Below are 17,510 nucleotides of genomic sequence, written 5' to 3' on the forward strand. Positions count from 1 at the left end.
TCTCTCTCTCTCTCTCTCTCTCTCTCTCTCTCTCTCTATATATATATATATATATATATATATATATATATACACACACACACGTCCATCATCGTCATCGTATAACTCAACTATTTATGACATTACATCATTGGAGACAAAGTAAGAGTTTCAAACATTCGCTTGCTATAAAATATGTACAGATTCCTTTTTGACTTTTCTTTTCGATCTTTCTCTCAAAGTTTTTAAAACATGTTTGCTAAGGAAAGGTTTACACACTCTTATAAAGAATATTCGTTTGTCTCTTCAACTAATGTGGGATCTCACAATCCACCCCTTTCAGGATCTAGCGTCATCGCTGGCACACCACCCTGTATCCACCCTCCTTCAGAGCTCTACATTCTCGTTGGCACTTCACCCAATGTCTGGCTCTAATACCATTTGTAACAACCTAAACCCACTGCTAACGGATGTTCTCTTTGAAGTTTTCTTTTCGTGTTTTTCCTTGAAGTTTTAAAAACGTGATTGCTAGAGAGAGATTTTCGCACTCTTATAACAAATAGTTCGTTCCCTTTATCCAACCAATGTGGAATCTCTCATTAAAGCCTAAAAATTTAGGCGGATGAGCATGGTATGATTACACTGAGTTAATAAATATTTAGGCAAATAAAAAAATTATAAGAATCTTGTTTGTTTAGTAAAAGAATTAGATAAATAAATAAAAAATGGAATGCTTAAAAGTAATAACAAATTATAATTGAAAATTGCATAGTTCATGATTATGTGCATTGTATTGTAAGCATCCCCAATCTCAACTGCCCAGTCTACTTTTTATTATTGAATTAATTAATTAATTATATATATATATATTTATTTATGATTAAATAATGTATTAGATATGTTATAATCACAATAAAGTCATTATGGGAGAATGAGATCGTGGTCCATATTAACTTGTGTTTCTATAAGTTTATAAGATCTCAAGGTAGTATATTGAATATAATAATAATAATAATAAATTAATTAAAAAGATTTTATGATTTTAACATTAAAAAAAATATGAAATTATGTATTATATGCAAAAGGCATTAATATTCCTGGAAATGTCCTACAACCACTCCCATAAAGGCAAACCCCACATGCCTTATTATAACCTTTTTTAATTTTTCGTATTAATTTTATATCATCTGCCAAAAGCCAAAAGGTGTTTGGGTCACACATTGCCCGATTATTATATAATATTTAATGTGCTAAATCATTAAAGCTTATGGCATAATTAAAGGAATTATGAACATCAAGCATAATTTAAAAAAAAAAAAAAAAAATCTAAAATTGGCCCATGAAGTATGGGCCTTAATTGTTTGGCCCACTAGAAAGGGAAGGGGCATTGGGCTTCAATTCAACCAAATGGGCCACTAGAAATGCTCCCATCAACAATTCCAACTTAGTTAAAAATAATTAGTTTTACCACTTCTAATTAATATTCATTAATCATTTACTAACTTAAAAATAACTTAATGCCAATATTAGTTTAGTTTTTTTTTTTTTTTAGTTATAGTTAGAAAATATAATATGATAAAAGGTAAATTGTTTTACAATGGAAAAACAAGTGCAAGCCGACAAAGAACATTTCCCGTATGGAAAAAGAAAACACTCACCCAATGTTCCACAAGTTTTGATTCATAATTTTGTCCAGACAGACAAGAAAAAGACACCATCCCTCGTCTTTATTATCCACATATTACCATATGTTTTTCCCTTTTTACATCTCTTATATATATATATAAATGTACAAAACTAAATTATTAGGTTATCTTTAATTATAATATTTGTCTATACACATGCACGTTACTGAAACATATATTATTAGAAGAGCAATGATTAATGGTGGGTTAATAAAAATATATACCCAGAAAGAATTATTAATAACATTAAATAATGAGCAACATTAAGCCAATTATTGGTAATTATTAGTCTTACGTTAAAAAAAATTGAAATTATTATTTTAACCCTTGGAAGGTTATTGCACGTCAACTAAGTCCGCAGCGAAAACGTAATTTTACCGTTGTCTGTAGTCCAGGTGCGGGCCACCCAGTCAATTCTCTCATTACGCTTTATTTATCTTTTTCCTTTTTTGGAATATAATTTGGTACTACCTGCCCCACTATATACCTAGGGAAATTTTGGCTTTATTATTTGAATTATTCTCCACAAAATTAACCACATTTTAACATGTAAATATCATTATTTAACATAACCCATCATCCATATCTTAGGGCCAGGGTTAGGGGTGAGGATTGACAAGTGATTGGGTCCAAAGACGACAGATCGGTGGCTTGTTTGCGGGGCCCATTCCCAACTGTCGTCTTCCTTTCGCCAGCTCTTCTCCCTGCCCCCACTGGCATGGCACCCCATTTACATACTCTGTACAAAAGAAAAAGAAAAAGAAAAAGAAACCCTCTTCTTTCTTGCCTTTCACAACTACTCTGTTTCTGCCTTTTTTTTCACTTCTTTCCTCTGTTCTTCCTCCCTAAACCCCATCATTCTTCTTTTTCCATTTTCTTTCCACCTCTTCTCCTTTCAATTCTTTTCACCTCCAAGTCTTCACTTTATTCATTCATTCAACTTCCCAGTCCTCTCTGCTTTTTAGTTGGCTTGTGTAAAGATTATGATTTTCCTGCTTGCTTCCGTATTGGGTTTCATTTTCTGACTTACCCACATACTGTTTTTTCCTTTTTCTTTTCCTTTTCTGTATGGGTTTGCCATGAATTTTGATCCAGCTTTGTCTGCCACCACTTTCTGTTCTTCACTGTCCAACTCACTATCTTTATCCCCCTAAGTTTCTACCTGGAATTCTATGTTTTCGTCCATGAATCCTGTGCGAATTCGCACTTTGTTCTTCCTTCTCTACTTCTCCATTCTTCTTCAACATCATTCCCTCTGTTCCTCATCTCCCTCGCCCTTAACTTGTACGGATACAACCCGGTTGTGCACCTCGTTTCTGGCTTTCAAGCCTCAGCCAAATCAGACGCTTTCTGTGATCCAGAGTATGTTCGACGTATTGCCTGAAGATGTCACTGTCGAAGGCAATGGCTGGGACTATGTGTTCATCAGGAAGAATTGCTCCTGTGCCTCTGGATTGAAGAAATACATCACCAATACCACTTTTACCATCAAATCGATTCGGGGTTTTGTGTATGACATGGTCTTGGAAGCGTATGATGGGCTTGCGCTGTTGCCCAACACCACCCGAATGGCGAGGAACGGCGCTGTTGTGTCTTTGCGGCTGTTTTGTGCCTGTTCAAGTGGGCTGTGGAACTATTTGATGAGCTATGTGATGAGAGATGGCGATACCATTCAGTCTTTGGCTAGCCGATTTGGGGTCAGTATGGATAGCATTGAGTCGGTGAATGGAATTCAAAATCCCAGCAATGTCACTGTGGGTGCTTTGTATTATATTCCCCTGAATTCGGGTTCGTGTTTCTTTTATCAAAGTAATTTTATCGAGTTATGATTTCCATTGCCATTTTTCGTTTAACTTGTGAATTTTTGTAGTTCCTGGTGATCCTTATCCATTGGAGACCCACATTCCTCCTGCTCCTACTCCTGCTCCTTCCTATTCTCTCAACAATGTCTCAGGTGGATATGAAGAACTTTGACATTTCTCATTCAGACAACATGTACTTGCTTCTTGCATACTTTTAGGAAGTCATCCTTAAAGTCAACTAGTTGATGTAATTCTGTCTGGGAACAATATTAAACTTGGTGGTCATTTGTTTCTGAGTTAAGTCAAATCTACTGACATGGATGCCAACCCAAATTCAAATTGAAGGTTATATCTAGTGATCGTTCAGGAATGATTTTTATATGAAATTCGTGTAGAACTTCTATTTGGGAGGAAGCACTGCAGTTCTTCTAGATCCTTTAGGTTGTCTGTTTCCACATGTTCTTTGTTTGCTGCTGCTTATTTTTCAACTCGATCACTATTATGAAATCCTTCCCCTCAAGTATTGGCCTTACATTCAACTTCTGAGTTCTAATCACTGCCTACTTTTGTTATGAACTTTAGAAAAATTGTGACCCTATTGCATTATGAATTGCAGATAATGCTGAGAACTCCAAGCGTCATCCTCCATATATATGGATTGTTGGAAGTTTAGGAATTATTCTTGTTCTGATTTTATTAGGCATAGGAGGTTATGCTTGTTGTAGGTGGTCGAAATGCTTTTCTAGATTAAGGAGTAGCCACTCCAAGGATCCTGGTGCCAAGGTTTCACACAAGTTCCATATTCTTGGGAAGTCAAGTTTCTGCTGTGCTTCAGGAAGGTATATTTGCTGTAGTTCTGCAGATTGGAAACAACCCAGCACGGAGTCGAGCGATAACCAGAGTGCAATTCCAAAAGGTAACTAGAAGCACAGTTAATAGCCTATGCAGCAAGTAAGGCTAGTTTAGTTGCTTCAACCTTTGTTTGCTAAATTACTCGATTGATGTCTAACTGTTACTTGAATCTTCTTTCATGAAGCTATTGAGAGCAATGTATTCAATGTAGACAAACCTGTGGTTTTCTCCTGCGAAGAAATATTTTCCACGACCGATGGTTTCTCCGAGTCGAGTCTGCTTGGCCATGGAACTTATGGTTCAGTGTATCATGGCATCCTGCGTGACCAGGTTTGTGGTTATCTACCCTGACATCTTCAAGGCATTCTACTGGATTAAGGATATCGGTTTTGTTGGTTGCCTAACTCAACGAATCTGACGTTTTAGGAAGTTGCTATAAAGAGAATGACTGCAACAAAAACTAAAGAGTTTCTGGCAGAGATGAAAGTCCTCTGCAAGGTTCATCATGCAAACCTGGTAACCTTCTAGTTTTCATGAATGCTGATGTATTCATTTCCACTAGGTTACAATCTGAAACCTTGACTTTTGCTTGGTTTTCTTTTTTCAAGGTAGAATTGATTGGTTATGCAGCCAGTGAGGCGGAGCTCTTTCTTATTTATGAATATGCTCAAAAAGGTCCACTCAAAAGTCATTTACATGATCCTCTGAACAAGGGTAAGATGCATTTTCACTCCATTAATCAAATCATTCCTTGAAGCTTTTATCTTTTGTGAATTTCACTGTTTCCTTAGATCTTGTAAGACTATCTGTTTAGTTTATGTGAAAAAGTTAATCATGCCGCTTGTCATCGTGTGACGACTGCGCTTTATGGAGAGATGTGTCTCGTGTCTATTAATCATTCACGGTAGTCTCCTAATTATAGGTCATACATCACTCTCTTGGATTATGAGACTCCAAATTTCTTTGGACGTTGCGAGAGGTCTTGAATACATTCACGAGCACACTAAACCTCATTATGTCCATAGAGATATCAAGACAAGCAACATCTTACTTGATGGTTCATTTAGGGCGAAGGTGATATTTAAAGCACGCTACTAGTTCTATCTGTTCAATTAGGCAAAGTAGCTTCCACTGAAATCCTGCTCTCCTTGTATGCTTAGATTTCTGACTTTGGGTTGGCCAAACTTGTTGGAAAAACTAATGAGGGTGAAGCTACTGTAACCAAAGTTGTGGGTACATATGGCTATCTGGCTCCTGAGTAAGTGATGAGAATTTGAAGGATGTAGATTTCTTGACAATATCTTTTTGAACTGTTTCTTTCTCTAACCCTCACTTGTTGTAGATATTTGAGTAACGGACTTGCTACAACTAAAAGCGACGTGTACGCTTACGGTGTTGTTCTTTTTGAGCTTATATCTGGAAAGGAGGCAATCATACGAACTGAGGGCACGACTTTGAAAAATCCTGAAAGACGTTCGTTGGCATCCATTGTAAGTTTTATGATGCTGGATACATACGGTACTTTGGAGATAAATGTTTTGTGTAGAAGTATGTGCATTTGGTGGTAACCTTTTGATGCATTATGCAGATGCTAGGTGTTGTTCGTAACACACCTGATCCTACGAATATGGGAAGTCTAAAAGATGAAGTTGATCCAAGTATGATGGATTTGTATCCTCATGACTGTCTATTCAAGGTACATTGATTCTGAGTTCTTCTATCAGTAAAGCCGATGAAACTTCAACATTCAAACACGTTTCTCTCAGTGTTGGATTGTGATGCTGATTTGTGTATTTATGATGATGTGTTTGGTACACTTGTGTTGTGTGGTAGGTGGCGATGTTGGGAAAGCAGTGTGTGGATGAGGATCCCATGTTACGACCGGACATGAAGGAAGTGGTGATATCGTTGTCACAGATCCTACTGTCTTCGATAGAGTGGGAAGCGACTCTAGCTGGTAACAGCCAAGTTTTTAGTGGTCTTGTCCAAGGAAGATAAGATAGTTGTGCATTTAGCCTCTCCCCTCATTCATCTTCCTGCAGAGCAGCGCCTCGCTCGAGAATGCACTCGGTAAAGTCGTGTTCCTGGATATGGGGCTACGGTGTTGAATACTCTTGCTCTCACTTTCTAAAAGCCCACAACAAGTGCATTTATTTTGTTTGAATGTCTGCCATCAGGAGTAGAAAACGCTACAATTTGAAGTGTAATTAGTGTTGCTTTTGCTTTGGATGAACACTAAATAAAAAGCACAGAAAAAGGCCAAGGAGTTATGAGTCTCCTTAAAACAAACTCATCCCCATGCCCCACATTCAACTCCAACATTTATCTAATTCCATAAAATTCACACTAAAATTTATTTATTTTCCTAAAACTCATAAATCTACCTGGAGTTTTCTTATATATAAATTTAAATTTATATCGAACATATCTGTTTTTTTTTTTTTATTTTAAATTTGTGTCGAGCCCTAATAGATATAAAATTCAAATTCATGAACCATACGTAAAACTCAAAATTTACTAGCTTATAATTTTTTTTTTTTTCATGTAAAAACTTGTAAATATATGTATATATAATCTTTTTTCTAAAATAGAAATGGGCTTTGAACAAAGCCCAATAGAGTGCGTTGGCCCATTCTATTTTGCACTAATGAAGCTTTTCATCGTAGATTCTGGAACGTTGTACAACTACAGGCACGTAAAAGCCCGCCATTGGAGAGATTCAAAAAGTGGGAGAGAGAAAATTTTGCAGGTTTCCGAAGGGGAGGCTTCCGGCGGCGATTAGGATGCCGATGAGGGGGAAATCCGGGAAGAAGCCACTGAGGGATGTATCGAACCAAAAATACGGCCGAACTTCCTCCAAATCTGTCGCTACTGCTAAGAGAAAGGAAGATGATTACAAGTCTAAGGTTGAAGAGCAAGATGATGCTCTCGATCGTCTCCTTCTGGTTCAGTCCGATCTCTCAGCGTTCACTAATCAGGTATCTCTCTCGAACTAGCCTCCTTTTTGAGAATGGGTATTCGCTCTGATTCAACTATCTGCGTAACTTTTGTTCTGTTCATCTTGATTTTCATGTGTGGATTGGTTTCATAATGGTGTTTCGTTTGGGTTGATTTCTGTTTCAAAATTGGGGAGAACGGAAGTGAATTAGACAGGGCATAGTAAGCAGCCGGATTTATCTCTTCATTGGAGTTAATTGAACTCTAATTTCAAGCTTCGCTTGGATCTTAACCAATGCAGTTAATATTCCGTAGTGTCTATGTTTGGGTGTTTGATACTGGCAAGTCTTGTATTCTTTTTTTTTTTCCCCCCTTCTTTTTCTTAAGAGTTGCACGAATATATTATATTAGCCGGCCTGAGAGGAAAATTGGATATCAAAATCATATAAAGTTAATTCTTTGCAGCATAGAAAACCATTGTTTTCTGGGTTTAACACTTTCTTCAAGAAAATAAAGTAGTTCATCAGGAACAAACAATGAACTTGTTTCTTCAAGACTTTTGTTCTCTCCTAGGTAATAAGGAACAACACATAAGTTTAGAAGGGTAGATTACGTACATATGTATTCTAGGAATTAATGAACTTAAAGGTAAGTGTGTGTTCTTAAACTGGGCGGTACGCAATTGCACCTATTTTAAGATTCTCTATAATCCGTGTGGTAGTTGGTTGGTTCTTCTTTTTATTATGTTGCATAGTTACATCTTACCGTACTGGATTGGCAGATTGATGAACTTGCTGTGAAAGCATTTGAACTGAAGGAAATGGGGAAACAAGGGAGGAAACAGATCGAATCTTTCACTCATATCTTATCTGATGTGCTATCTTCTTTGAAGGTAATTTTTCAATTTTCATTAATTGATTTTATATTGCAACTCCATTCATCCTGATAGCTCGTGTGGGATAATTTTCTTAAATCCAGCCATGGGTTCCCAGACTTCAGAAGGTGCTCTCTTCTCCATCAAAAGGTATTGATGGTGATATAGAACAACCCTTGTCTAGTGAAAGCAATGTGATGGTTAACGATACGGAGAACAGTGTTATTGACAGCCCAGACCAAGCTGAAGTTCGAGATCTGATCTCTCCTTCACCCCTCGTATCATGGCGTGCTGGATGCAATATTGAGAGAGGAAGACAATTGTTTTTACTCACACCTCTTCCTATTTCTAAATCACTCTCATCTAAACATGTGAAATATTCTAAATCTGCACTTAGTGGAATGACTTCGAGCATAATCGAGGGCGCACAACCATGTTTTATTGCATGTAGAGATTTAAACGAGAATGAACTTGAAGGTCAAATACCTGGGCCTGGCAAGCCTTCTGGTCCTGATTTAACAACACTAGGGGAGAATCTGCTTGAAGGTAATGGAATTGCGCCAAGTACTGGTAAGCCATCTGGGTCTAATTTAACTAAACTGGGGGAGAATTTGTTAGAAGGAAATGGAATTGTGCTTAGTGGTGTTGAGCCTTCTGGGTCTGATAATATAGCACAAGTTGAGATAACTCATCAGCGTGGATTTGCATCCCCACCTATGTTATCAAAGAAAAATTGCTCTATGCTAGTTATGACTCCCTGCTTAAAAATGTCGCCTCCAAAATCTTGTGTGCTGCTCGAACCCATTTCTGAGTCATCACATAAAGACAAAAAAATGGTTTATAAGGCCACACCTTTTCCCGTTGGAGTTCAGGATTACTCCTCCGGCGGTGACGCTTCTGATGGACTGGCTTTAAAGTACCCAGAACTCTTGGGAATTCAACAGGCTCACAAATTAGAAACTAGAAAGGAGGTTGAAGCCTCACCAGACTGGTTTATGTCACCTCCAAAAACATGTGTTTTACTGGAGCCGTCTGATTTTCATTCAGTGAAAAGTGCTGCTTGTTACGGATGTCACGAAGCCAAGAAATCTTTCGGCGACGAAGGTATTATTCTTTTTTCAATTACCACACGTCCCTGCTCATGAATCAGTTTAGATTCTGTTTTATTATAGATAATTTTGATTATATCAATGTCGCGTTTGGCCTATGATTTGTGATACGTTTCTGACTAAAAAAATTTACATAAAGGTCCAGTTGGGGTCAGCTTGCCGCACATAGATAACACTCCCATGTTGAAGGAATGTGAAAGTGTATTTCGGGTTGGCAAACGTGCTGGCGAAGAGACTCTTAAAAAAGAACTCTGGCTGAAATTTGAAGCAGCATCAGCCAATCCGTATCGTTTTGATCAAGCTCTTCAAAAGACATCTAAGAAAGGTTTCCTGGACATGCTGGACGAGGTTTCATGTGATTAGTTGCGGAACTGCTGTTACAACTTGGAAGTGCGAACGGGAAGGGCATTGCATTAGATGTTGCGCTTGTGCATTCCTCGGCCAGGTGAAACAATCTTGTAAATTGTACTCTTCTGTACCTTAAAGGTGCGTAGAAAGATAAACCCTGTAATGATGCTGGAAAAGAACATGCTCTGAAGTGTAGGAGGCTACATTTTGCCCATAAGCATGAGCAAAAGCTGTATACAATGGTTGTAAAAATCATTCCGGTGTCATCGTACTCTAATGTACACAACATTCCACAGATATTCTGAGCAATTTATATGAGCGTATTTGAGTAAATGAGTCGGTATAAATTAAAAGATCTTGGAATATTTGGACTCTGATTTATACATCTATCTTTAAGCTTGCCAAGTATAATCTTTTCTTATGATCGTTGATGTTGGACAACCTCTCAGCTTGGATTAGAGATGCATGCATCTCCTTGCTATTTCAAAAGCATCCTATATTGTTTGGCTAGTGGACAGACAGATAATTGGGAGAGAAAGATTGTACAAAAGGGCGAAGACTTGCTTACTTTCCCTTTACCAAGAAGTTAAGACAAGGGGCTTTGAACAACTTATATGCATGATCTCCATAAGCTTGCTAGGAAACTTAACAACTAAAGTTTGAAGTGCTAGCCTTTGTTTGCCATCATTCTTTACTTGGGACGACTTGCAACTTGACTCGGACCAGCTTGCCTTTTCAGCTGCTCAGAAAACAACACAAATTATAGTAAAAATCCCAACTTTTTGCTTCTTCTTTTTGTCAACTGAGTAGTGAAATATAAACCTGAAAGTAAGCTTCGAACTTCTTTCTCAGAGCTGTATGTTCTTTTTTCAGTCGCTGGAAAGTCCTAAAGCATCTTAACATGTTTAGAGAAGGCATCAGAATCAGTATTAAAAAACTACCATACATGCTCGTAGGTTAATCTGAGTGTAATCGAGATGAGGTAAAGAGAAAGATAATACCCTTCTCCACTTCCAGCCGTACAGTATTCCCTAAAAAGTGTGCACTGATCTTTCACCTTTCTTGCTCCAATGCTGCATCCATTCATGATTAAGGACGAAACATGTTTTATTAAAGCCGACAGCGAATATAGCTAGCTTTATGATTAATTATTGTTCTTATTCTTTTTTCTTTTGTGACTTTACCTTGAGATACTTCCCTTGAACTGTTGCATATAGCTATCCAACTGATTGAAGTCTAGAGGGCTCTTCTTTCTGCACTGAAATTGATTTGTTAGAATGGTGATCATTACAACTACAGAAGGGAAAGAGTTTGAGGTTCTGAATTTACTTACAATGCTTGCTCTAAGTTCAGGATTAATCTCGACGAGTCGCAGTAGCATAGAGTTACAACTTCCTCAACAAAGTTTGGGTTAGCATCATCTTGCAGCTCCTCCAACTGAACGAATTGTTCATCAAGGAGTCCCTGAAGAGAGCAATATCTGGTTTTAGTGCTTTACATCTATAGATTTCATAAAAGATGGTAAGGAAAATGGATGCTTGAGTGAGATAAAAAGGACCTGATCGAAGAGTGATTGTCTCATGCTGTTGATCTGCCTCAACAACTGACTCCTTTCCATCTCAAGCAAAATATCAAAGGGAGAAAACAGAACAGAGTAGGACGATTGTGGAGTGGTGATGAGTTGAAGTTACATAATGGTTAGGATCCAGAGGTTTATAAAGAGGAAAACAAGAGAAAAGAAAGAAGAATAGAGGGAAGCAGTGCATGTAGGCCAGATGCTGAGCTTTAGCATCTCAGCCTTCAAGAGGGAGACTGTAGGAGAGGAGATGGCGGCTGTCATATTCCCCCAGGTTTAGAGAAACTTAGAAGAAGTTGCCAGATTTCAGTCATTCGTAGCATATTCCATGCACATACCATATTTAGGTTTCAATAAGAATATATCTTCATTTAGAGCCTTTCGGCTCTTTACGCACTAACCATAGTATAATGTAACACCACTAATAGAGAGTGCAAGAGCATCAGGAGTTTCCTCCTCTTCTTCTGCCATTCCTATGTGAGAAAGATGTGCACAGAAGAGGTGTTTTATAGTCACATCTGCAGCTTCTTTTGGTAATGAGCTAAATATTTAAAGAGCAGTGGAATATAGTGGGAGACAAAGGATCAGAATATTTCACATCATTATCTCCTGTAGTTGTTAGCTTAGAATCTCACTCTGGACATTGATATTACCCTTCTACACAAAAATGCATTTTTATTTCACATCCAAACAATCTGAGTGAATTGCACTGAATGAAACAATCCGAGTGAATTGCATGGCTTAATGTTTAGTATTCAACAGAAATCTCCAACAATAAACCATGAATCTACTTGAGATTTTGAGCACAAGTTTCCATTCAATTTCATGAAACACTTGTAAGAGTTCTTTTTTCCCCTTCCCTTTTCTTCTTTTCTTCTTTCTTTTTCTTTTTCTCACAACTAATACAAACTATAAACTGATTTCTAAACAACCAAGTAACTTACATAACAAAAGAAAGTAATACAAATTGAAGATACATTATCAGAAAATAAACGAACGACACAACACGGCACAGCTACGAGAGACATCGCAATCTACCGATAATTTTGATAGCTAGGACTGTACATACAGCTCTCAGCATATTTCACCAGATCTTTAGGTTGAGGGTGGCGAGTGGCCAGACCTATGAGACATTGAATGATTAGCAAATTGTAACTCGTTGAAAAGTTTGGGAAAAGGAAATGAAGTTGAAGACTCACCAAGTTCATAAGCTTTTGCAGCCACACTAGCAGCAATATGTGCTGAAATCTTTCTGATGTTGGTAAATGGAGGATAGATGAGTCCTTTGTTGTAATCGTCTTGGGTCACTTGTGAAGCCAAGGCTTCCGCTGATGGTAATAAACAAGCACATCAATATGCTAGGATGAATCGAACCCCGACTCAATAAAAACGATGACTTAAGCATAGCAATGGACAAAAGTCCCATCTTTTCTTGTAAAATAAGTGCAGTCTCAAACATACGCTCTTGCTCTTTAATATTAATAGGCTTATGAGTACTTACAGGCTGCTAGAAGCATGTCATCATGAACACGGATTGTGCCTGACATAATCAACCCCAAACCCAATCCAGGAAAGATGTACGCATTGTTTGCCTGCATTGTTGTAAAGAAATCACCATAGAATAATGTTAACACCCAAATCTTGATATACGTTTAGCTTATTAGACAGAATTGAATTGAAATGTGGAACCTGGCCAGGCACAAACGTCTTCCCCTTGTAGTTTACTGGGTCGAATGGGCTCCCACTTGCAAAAATGGCACGACCCTGATCAAAACAACCCAACAGTGTCATACAAAATGAATATGGAGGAGGACAACCTATGGCAAAACTGAGGCAGTTGAAAAATTGCCATTGTATTTACCTGACTCCATTTATAAGCTTCTTCGGCAGTACATTCAGATTGGGAAGTAGGGTTGGAAAGAGAGAGAATGATAGGTTTCTGCAACAAGTTCACCAAAAAAAAGATCTGCTTATACTCTTCTTAAAGTAAAAAACAAAGGAACAATCAGTTAGATGGATTCGATACCTCATTGATCGAGGCCATAGTCTCCACGACTTCTTTAGTGAACGTTCTTCCAACGCCTGATGTTCCAATCAAGACAGTCGGTTTGATTTCCTGATGTGAAACAGTAAAAAAGGAACTTAATACTTTGTTCAAATTTATGAATTTGCATTTTTGGAGGTAAGTAGCGAGATTTAACACACCTTAACGGCATCTATGAGTTTACTAATAGGTTTGTGTTCATGAGCCCAAGGTTTCTTGAAATGTTGGAGCGTATCCTTCCTAGAACTTACAATGAGCCCCTGAGGAATGAACAAAAACAAGTAATCAGAAATCACAATTTCAAAAAACTTAATGAATGATGAACACCTCATAAAGCTTGATGAATGAGTTACCTTCGAATCCACGAGCCAAATGTTTTTGCGGGTCTCTTCCATGGGAGCATTGGTCTACACAAAGGACTAGCCCTTGTTAATTAAGATGAAGATTAACCAAATAAATTTTGAACGAAGTATGAGGAAAATCTATAATCTAAAATGACTACTCATTTTAACCTGTTTTGATATCTCAAGGGCTATGAGTTCTGCAATTCCAGTACCAGCCTGAGACAATGAAAGGAACACCAAACGTTAATATATTACATCAAAATTAGGAGGAACATTTAAGGTGTTGGACATGAATCAATATGGACATACTTCTCCAGCACCAAGGAACAAAAACCTATGGTCAGCTAAGGATCCGCCAACGAATTTTAAAGCTGCAATGAGCCCAGCAAGGACGACGGATGCTGTCCCCTGAGATTCAATGCGACAAAGATATCAGAGATAAGTTGGTTGAAATTATTCAAACAGTGAAATGAAAAGTCCAAGGTTCTAACCTGAATGTCATCATTAAAGACTAGATGAGTTGCACCGTATTTTGCTAGCAAGTCGAATGCATTGTGGTTTGCAAAATCTTCAAACTTCAAAATGTAGAAATTGAATTAGATGAATATTTAATGGAAGATATCAATTTTAATATCTGCCCGAATCTGATTAACAAAGAATCAAATTACATATGTAACATATTATGTATTTCTTTTCACCTCATTTTTTCGGATTTTGTGTTTGTCTTTAATGGATAATTGTAAATCCAAGTAACAATTCAGACAGAGGTTATTTATACATCTTTTTCACTTTATTTTAGGGAAAGATTATTGAATCGAGTCTCTTAACTTTAAATAAACTAGGCAGAAAATGCTGAGATGTATGTCTTGTTATTATGTAATGAGTAAAAAAGAAAAGATTATATTTTCCCAACTAATCAAGTATGTGTAATTATGGTAAAATACCTGAATGAGTAGTTTCTCCCCATAGCACTGCTTGACCGCAGTCATGAATTCATCTATAAGTTCCGCATATTCCTATATCGAGTAAAAGCATCCCACTTAAGCTTGGAATGAAATGAATAAAGCTTGTCACCTTAAACTATAGATGCAAAACACAAACCTGCCCAGTAGCTCTCTTTTGCCTGAGTCCAATGTAAAACTCATCATTCAACAACTCCTCATTGTTCGTACCGACATCAATGGTCACAGGCAAGCACTGAAAGTTTTGATAAATTAGATATTGAGACAACGAGAAAGGAAATGAAGCAAGCAAGGTTAGTTTCGAAAATCAATTATATAGAAGAGTAGGATGAGATCGTATAGGCACTCACCGCTGAAGGAAAAACACCCCCGAGTGCAGTATATAAAGAGAGTTTTCCAACGGGTATACCCATCCCCTAAAATAATTACATGGATTTGCTCTGTGTTAGGATCATTAGGTTCAATAACAGACAAGAAGAAAGAGTATATCGCTCAATCTCAAGCTTCAGTGGAGGATCATCATTTTAAATACTTGTAAACAAGTTTCATTACGAAAGAGTTGCAAATGGAATTAACCTGACATCCAAGGTCTCCTAGCCCCAAAATTCTCTCCCCATCAGTTACTACAATGACTTGAATGTTCTTCTCAGGCCAATTCCGCAAAACCTCAAGGATCCTCCCCCTGCAAAAGAAACTTGATCATTTCAACACGAAAAACCAAGACAGAAATGCATCACAACCAAGAAACGTACTTTTCTTTCAAACTGATGTAAAGACCCTGTGGTTGCCTGAAGATGCTTCCATATTTCTGGCAAGCTTCACCCACGGTTGGTGTATACACAACTGGGAGTAATTCTTCTACATGATTGATAAGGAGATTGTAAAACAGCTTTTCGTTCCTCTCCTGAAAAAGGGTACAGAAAAGGTTGGTTATAAGACAAATAGTACTGAATCTGATATGCAAAGTATCAATCTTGGGAGAGAAAACCTTGTTCAATTTCATAATAAGTTCCACTGATGTACTTACAAGGATTGATGCATATATTAAGAACGTTGGTTCAACAAGGTTCAGAATTTTGTGTTCAAAAAGATGAAATCCAAAAATTTAATCAAGAATCATTTGAAATTCCTACTAAAAAAATGACATCAATAAATGGCTACCTGAAGATCCATCATAGCCATGTACTTCTGCAATGGCACCTGATATTGACGAATATTGTGTAACATCTTCTTTACCTGGAAAGTTGTTCCAAATAGTTTCAAGAATCAAAAACTAGGTTTTGTAAAATTTACAATGCGCCTGAATGGTATCTCAAGTGAAAGAGTAACCTGAATATTCTGAGCAACAACCGCCGGGGGTAGCAGACCGCGCAAGTAGTGAGCATCTCTTTCTTTCTCAGTAAAAGCAAGCCCTTTGTTGTGGCGTGGGTCTCTCAATAAGTTATATCCACTGAGTTTCCAGCGAAAAACCAACACAAGGAGAAGATAAAGAATCAGCTTTGAAAGATTGAAACAAAAGACAGCAGAAAAGTGAGAGAAATAACATAAAGAAATTTCTCTTAAGGGTTTGCAGAGTTCAAATAAGTCAGCAGGAAATCACAAATCAGCAGCTAGATGAAATGTAAACTCAACAAATAACATATAGGTCTAGAAGATTATCAAGAACACTACACCAATATAATATGATGCAAATTGCAATCAGTTAATTCCTATAAAATTCAAAAACTAAGTTAAGATTATAATATAAGATGACACAATCTTAAAAGGGGGTGAATAAATTAAACAATCAAGCCAAAAAAAAAAAAAAATTGGGGATCGTGATTTTCACCTTGCAACAGAAACGCTCCAAGGTGTCATGATTTGCTCCTCCGTGGCGGCGGCGGAATCATCAACATACGCATCCTGAGCCCAGCTGCTGGCGGTAGATTTGGGTTCCACCTCGACCACCGGCGACGGTGCCTTGGCAATTTCATTCATAGTGCTGTTCTCCACGACAACACTGCCGCTTCGGTCGCCGGCTCGGCCATTCGAGTCCATCGACACCACCTTCAGAGACACCGGATGCCGTCTTCCGGTGCCGGAAGAAGTGGAGCAAGCTCCAGAGACACCCATCTGGGTCTGAGAAAAAAAAAAAAAAAAAGATCGAGCAACATTGAAGGAATCAGAGAAATCCCGCAAAAATTAAAACGACCCAGATACAAAAACATGAAAGAAAAGGTGAAAAAGTAATGGAATCGAATTGCAATACCAGGAAAGTGGTTCTATTCAAGGAGATCATGGTGAAAAGTGATTGTGGGAAGAGGAAGAAATGGGGGGATTGTTTAAGTAAGGGTGTGAAGAGAGAGAGAAAAATAGAGGATGAGGAAGGAGAATGGAATGAGAATCTCAAGAAAGAAAGGTCTCCTCCGGTTTCTCCTGCGAAATCTGTTGTCCCTCTCTCTCTCTCTCTCTCTCTCTCTCTACTGGTTTTTGTTGAAAGCCGTAGCTGGGAAGAGAATGCAAACTTAGGGGAAATGGGAAACTTATAGGAAGCTGAAAAATGTGTGTATTTATTTATTCTTTGAATTAAAAAGGTTGGGCAAAGTTGATGGCCTACTGAATTTGTCAAATTAATAATAATTTTGAAGTATAGGTTAAACAATGAAGAGAGTAAGATTAAGCTAATCTAAGCAGGGTTAAGGAATTAGGTGGTGAAGGTGGAATGAAGGAGAAGGGATCCAGTGCCGCGAATTTAGACGGGGAAAAAACACGGCGTATGATATTTGTCATTCCCGTAATATTTCACAAAAACTCGCGAGATTTTGATGCTTAATCTCGCCCTCGCACTCCACCCTTTCACCAGGTTGGAAATTGAAAACGATTTTTCCTTTTAACTTTTTATTTATTTATTTCTAAACAGATAATTCCACCCACTAAAATAAGAAAAAAAAAATGTAAAATTTCATGAATAACGTGGGTAATTTAATAGAACTTTTTGTTTTTTTTTTTTTTTTTTTTA

At 37.6% G+C, this 17,510-nt stretch overlaps 4 protein-coding genes across 5 annotated transcripts; 2 read left to right on the forward strand and 2 right to left on the reverse strand.

Annotated features, from left to right (window-relative positions):
• The first annotated feature begins 2,433 nt into the window (after positions 1–2,433).
• On the forward strand, positions 2,434–6,607 carry LOC111452743 (lysM domain receptor-like kinase 3). The gene is made up of 11 exons (XM_023093599.1): positions 2,434–3,452; positions 3,535–3,618; positions 4,083–4,382; positions 4,503–4,648; positions 4,745–4,834; positions 4,927–5,032; positions 5,241–5,392; positions 5,479–5,576; positions 5,661–5,808; positions 5,907–6,014; positions 6,152–6,607. The coding sequence occupies exons 1-11, from the start codon at positions 2,837–2,839 to the stop codon at positions 6,314–6,316; spliced, it is 2,013 nt and encodes a 670-aa protein (XP_022949367.1). The 5' UTR covers positions 2,434–2,836; the 3' UTR covers positions 6,317–6,607.
• A 367-nt stretch (positions 6,608–6,974) lies between these two features.
• On the forward strand, positions 6,975–9,963 carry LOC111452243. Its single transcript, XM_023092850.1, has 4 exons — positions 6,975–7,296; positions 8,037–8,147; positions 8,234–9,233; positions 9,378–9,963. The coding sequence occupies exons 1-4, from the start codon at positions 7,102–7,104 to the stop codon at positions 9,599–9,601; spliced, it is 1,530 nt and encodes a 509-aa protein (XP_022948618.1). The 5' UTR covers positions 6,975–7,101; the 3' UTR covers positions 9,602–9,963.
• LOC111452245 (histidine-containing phosphotransfer protein 4-like) lies at positions 9,962–11,783 on the reverse strand. Of its 2 annotated transcripts, none has more exons than XM_023092852.1 (6): positions 11,145–11,783; positions 10,920–11,050; positions 10,771–10,839; positions 10,588–10,659; positions 10,409–10,481; positions 9,962–10,325 (listed from the first exon to the last, which is right to left on the reverse strand). In XM_023092852.1, the coding sequence occupies exons 1-6, from the start codon at positions 11,202–11,204 to the stop codon at positions 10,278–10,280; spliced, it is 453 nt and encodes a 150-aa protein (XP_022948620.1). In that variant the 5' UTR covers positions 11,205–11,783; the 3' UTR covers positions 9,962–10,277. The 2 variants fall into 2 exon arrangements, with proteins under 2 accessions (XP_022948620.1, XP_022948621.1); XM_023092853.1 differs by having other exon boundaries at positions 10,059–10,325; positions 10,409–10,472.
• A 146-nt stretch (positions 11,784–11,929) lies between these two features.
• LOC111452242 (NADP-dependent malic enzyme-like) lies at positions 11,930–17,041 on the reverse strand. Its single transcript, XM_023092848.1, has 20 exons — positions 16,761–17,041; positions 16,341–16,630; positions 15,842–15,962; positions 15,674–15,748; positions 15,265–15,416; positions 15,089–15,194; positions 14,863–14,928; positions 14,652–14,747; positions 14,495–14,566; positions 14,042–14,125; positions 13,860–13,958; positions 13,719–13,766; positions 13,560–13,613; positions 13,368–13,466; positions 13,189–13,278; positions 13,024–13,101; positions 12,852–12,926; positions 12,664–12,754; positions 12,362–12,490; positions 11,930–12,285 (listed from the first exon to the last, which is right to left on the reverse strand). The coding sequence occupies exons 1-20, from the start codon at positions 16,788–16,790 to the stop codon at positions 12,197–12,199; spliced, it is 1,944 nt and encodes a 647-aa protein (XP_022948616.1). The 5' UTR covers positions 16,791–17,041; the 3' UTR covers positions 11,930–12,196.
• Between the last annotated feature and the right edge of the window lie 469 nt (positions 17,042–17,510).

Source organism: Cucurbita moschata, unplaced genomic scaffold (genome assembly GCF_002738365.1).
Source record: "Cucurbita moschata cultivar Rifu unplaced genomic scaffold, Cmos_1.0 Cmo_Scf00014, whole genome shotgun sequence".
Lineage (NCBI taxonomy): Eukaryota > Viridiplantae > Streptophyta > Magnoliopsida > Cucurbitales > Cucurbitaceae > Cucurbita > Cucurbita moschata.

Coding starts and splice junctions, on each gene's coding strand:
- LOC111452243 (XM_023092850.1), top strand. CDS start 7,102: ATGCCGATGAGGGGGAAATCCGGGAAGAAGCCACTGAGGGATGTATCG. Junction 8,148..8,233: donor ATGTGCTATCTTCTTTGAAG/GTAATTTTTCAA, acceptor TCTTAAATCCAG/CCATGGGTTCCCAGACTTCA. Junction 9,234..9,377: donor GAAATCTTTCGGCGACGAAG/GTATTATTCTTT, acceptor ATTTACATAAAG/GTCCAGTTGGGGTCAGCTTG.
- LOC111452245 (XM_023092852.1), bottom strand. CDS start 11,204: ATGGAAAGGAGTCAGTTGTTGAGGCAGATCAACAGCATGAGACAATCA. Junction 11,051..11,144: donor GACAATCACTCTTCGATCAG/GTCCTTTTTATC, acceptor TGCTCTCTTCAG/GGACTCCTTGATGAACAATT. Junction 10,326..10,408: donor AGTTCGAAGCTTACTTTCAG/GTTTATATTTCA, acceptor TTTTCTGAGCAG/CTGAAAAGGCAAGCTGGTCC.
- LOC111452242 (XM_023092848.1), bottom strand. CDS start 16,790: ATGATCTCCTTGAATAGAACCACTTTCCTG. Junction 12,491..12,663: donor TGACATGCTTCTAGCAGCCT/GTAAGTACTCAT, acceptor TATTACCATCAG/CGGAAGCCTTGGCTTCACAA. Junction 12,286..12,361: donor TGCAAAAGCTTATGAACTTG/GTGAGTCTTCAA, acceptor AATGTCTCATAG/GTCTGGCCACTCGCCACCCT.
- LOC111452743 (XM_023093599.1), top strand. CDS start 2,837: ATGTTTTCGTCCATGAATCCTGTGCGAATTCGCACTTTGTTCTTCCTT. Junction 5,577..5,660: donor TATGGCTATCTGGCTCCTGA/GTAAGTGATGAG, acceptor CACTTGTTGTAG/ATATTTGAGTAACGGACTTG. Junction 6,015..6,151: donor CTCATGACTGTCTATTCAAG/GTACATTGATTC, acceptor GTTGTGTGGTAG/GTGGCGATGTTGGGAAAGCA.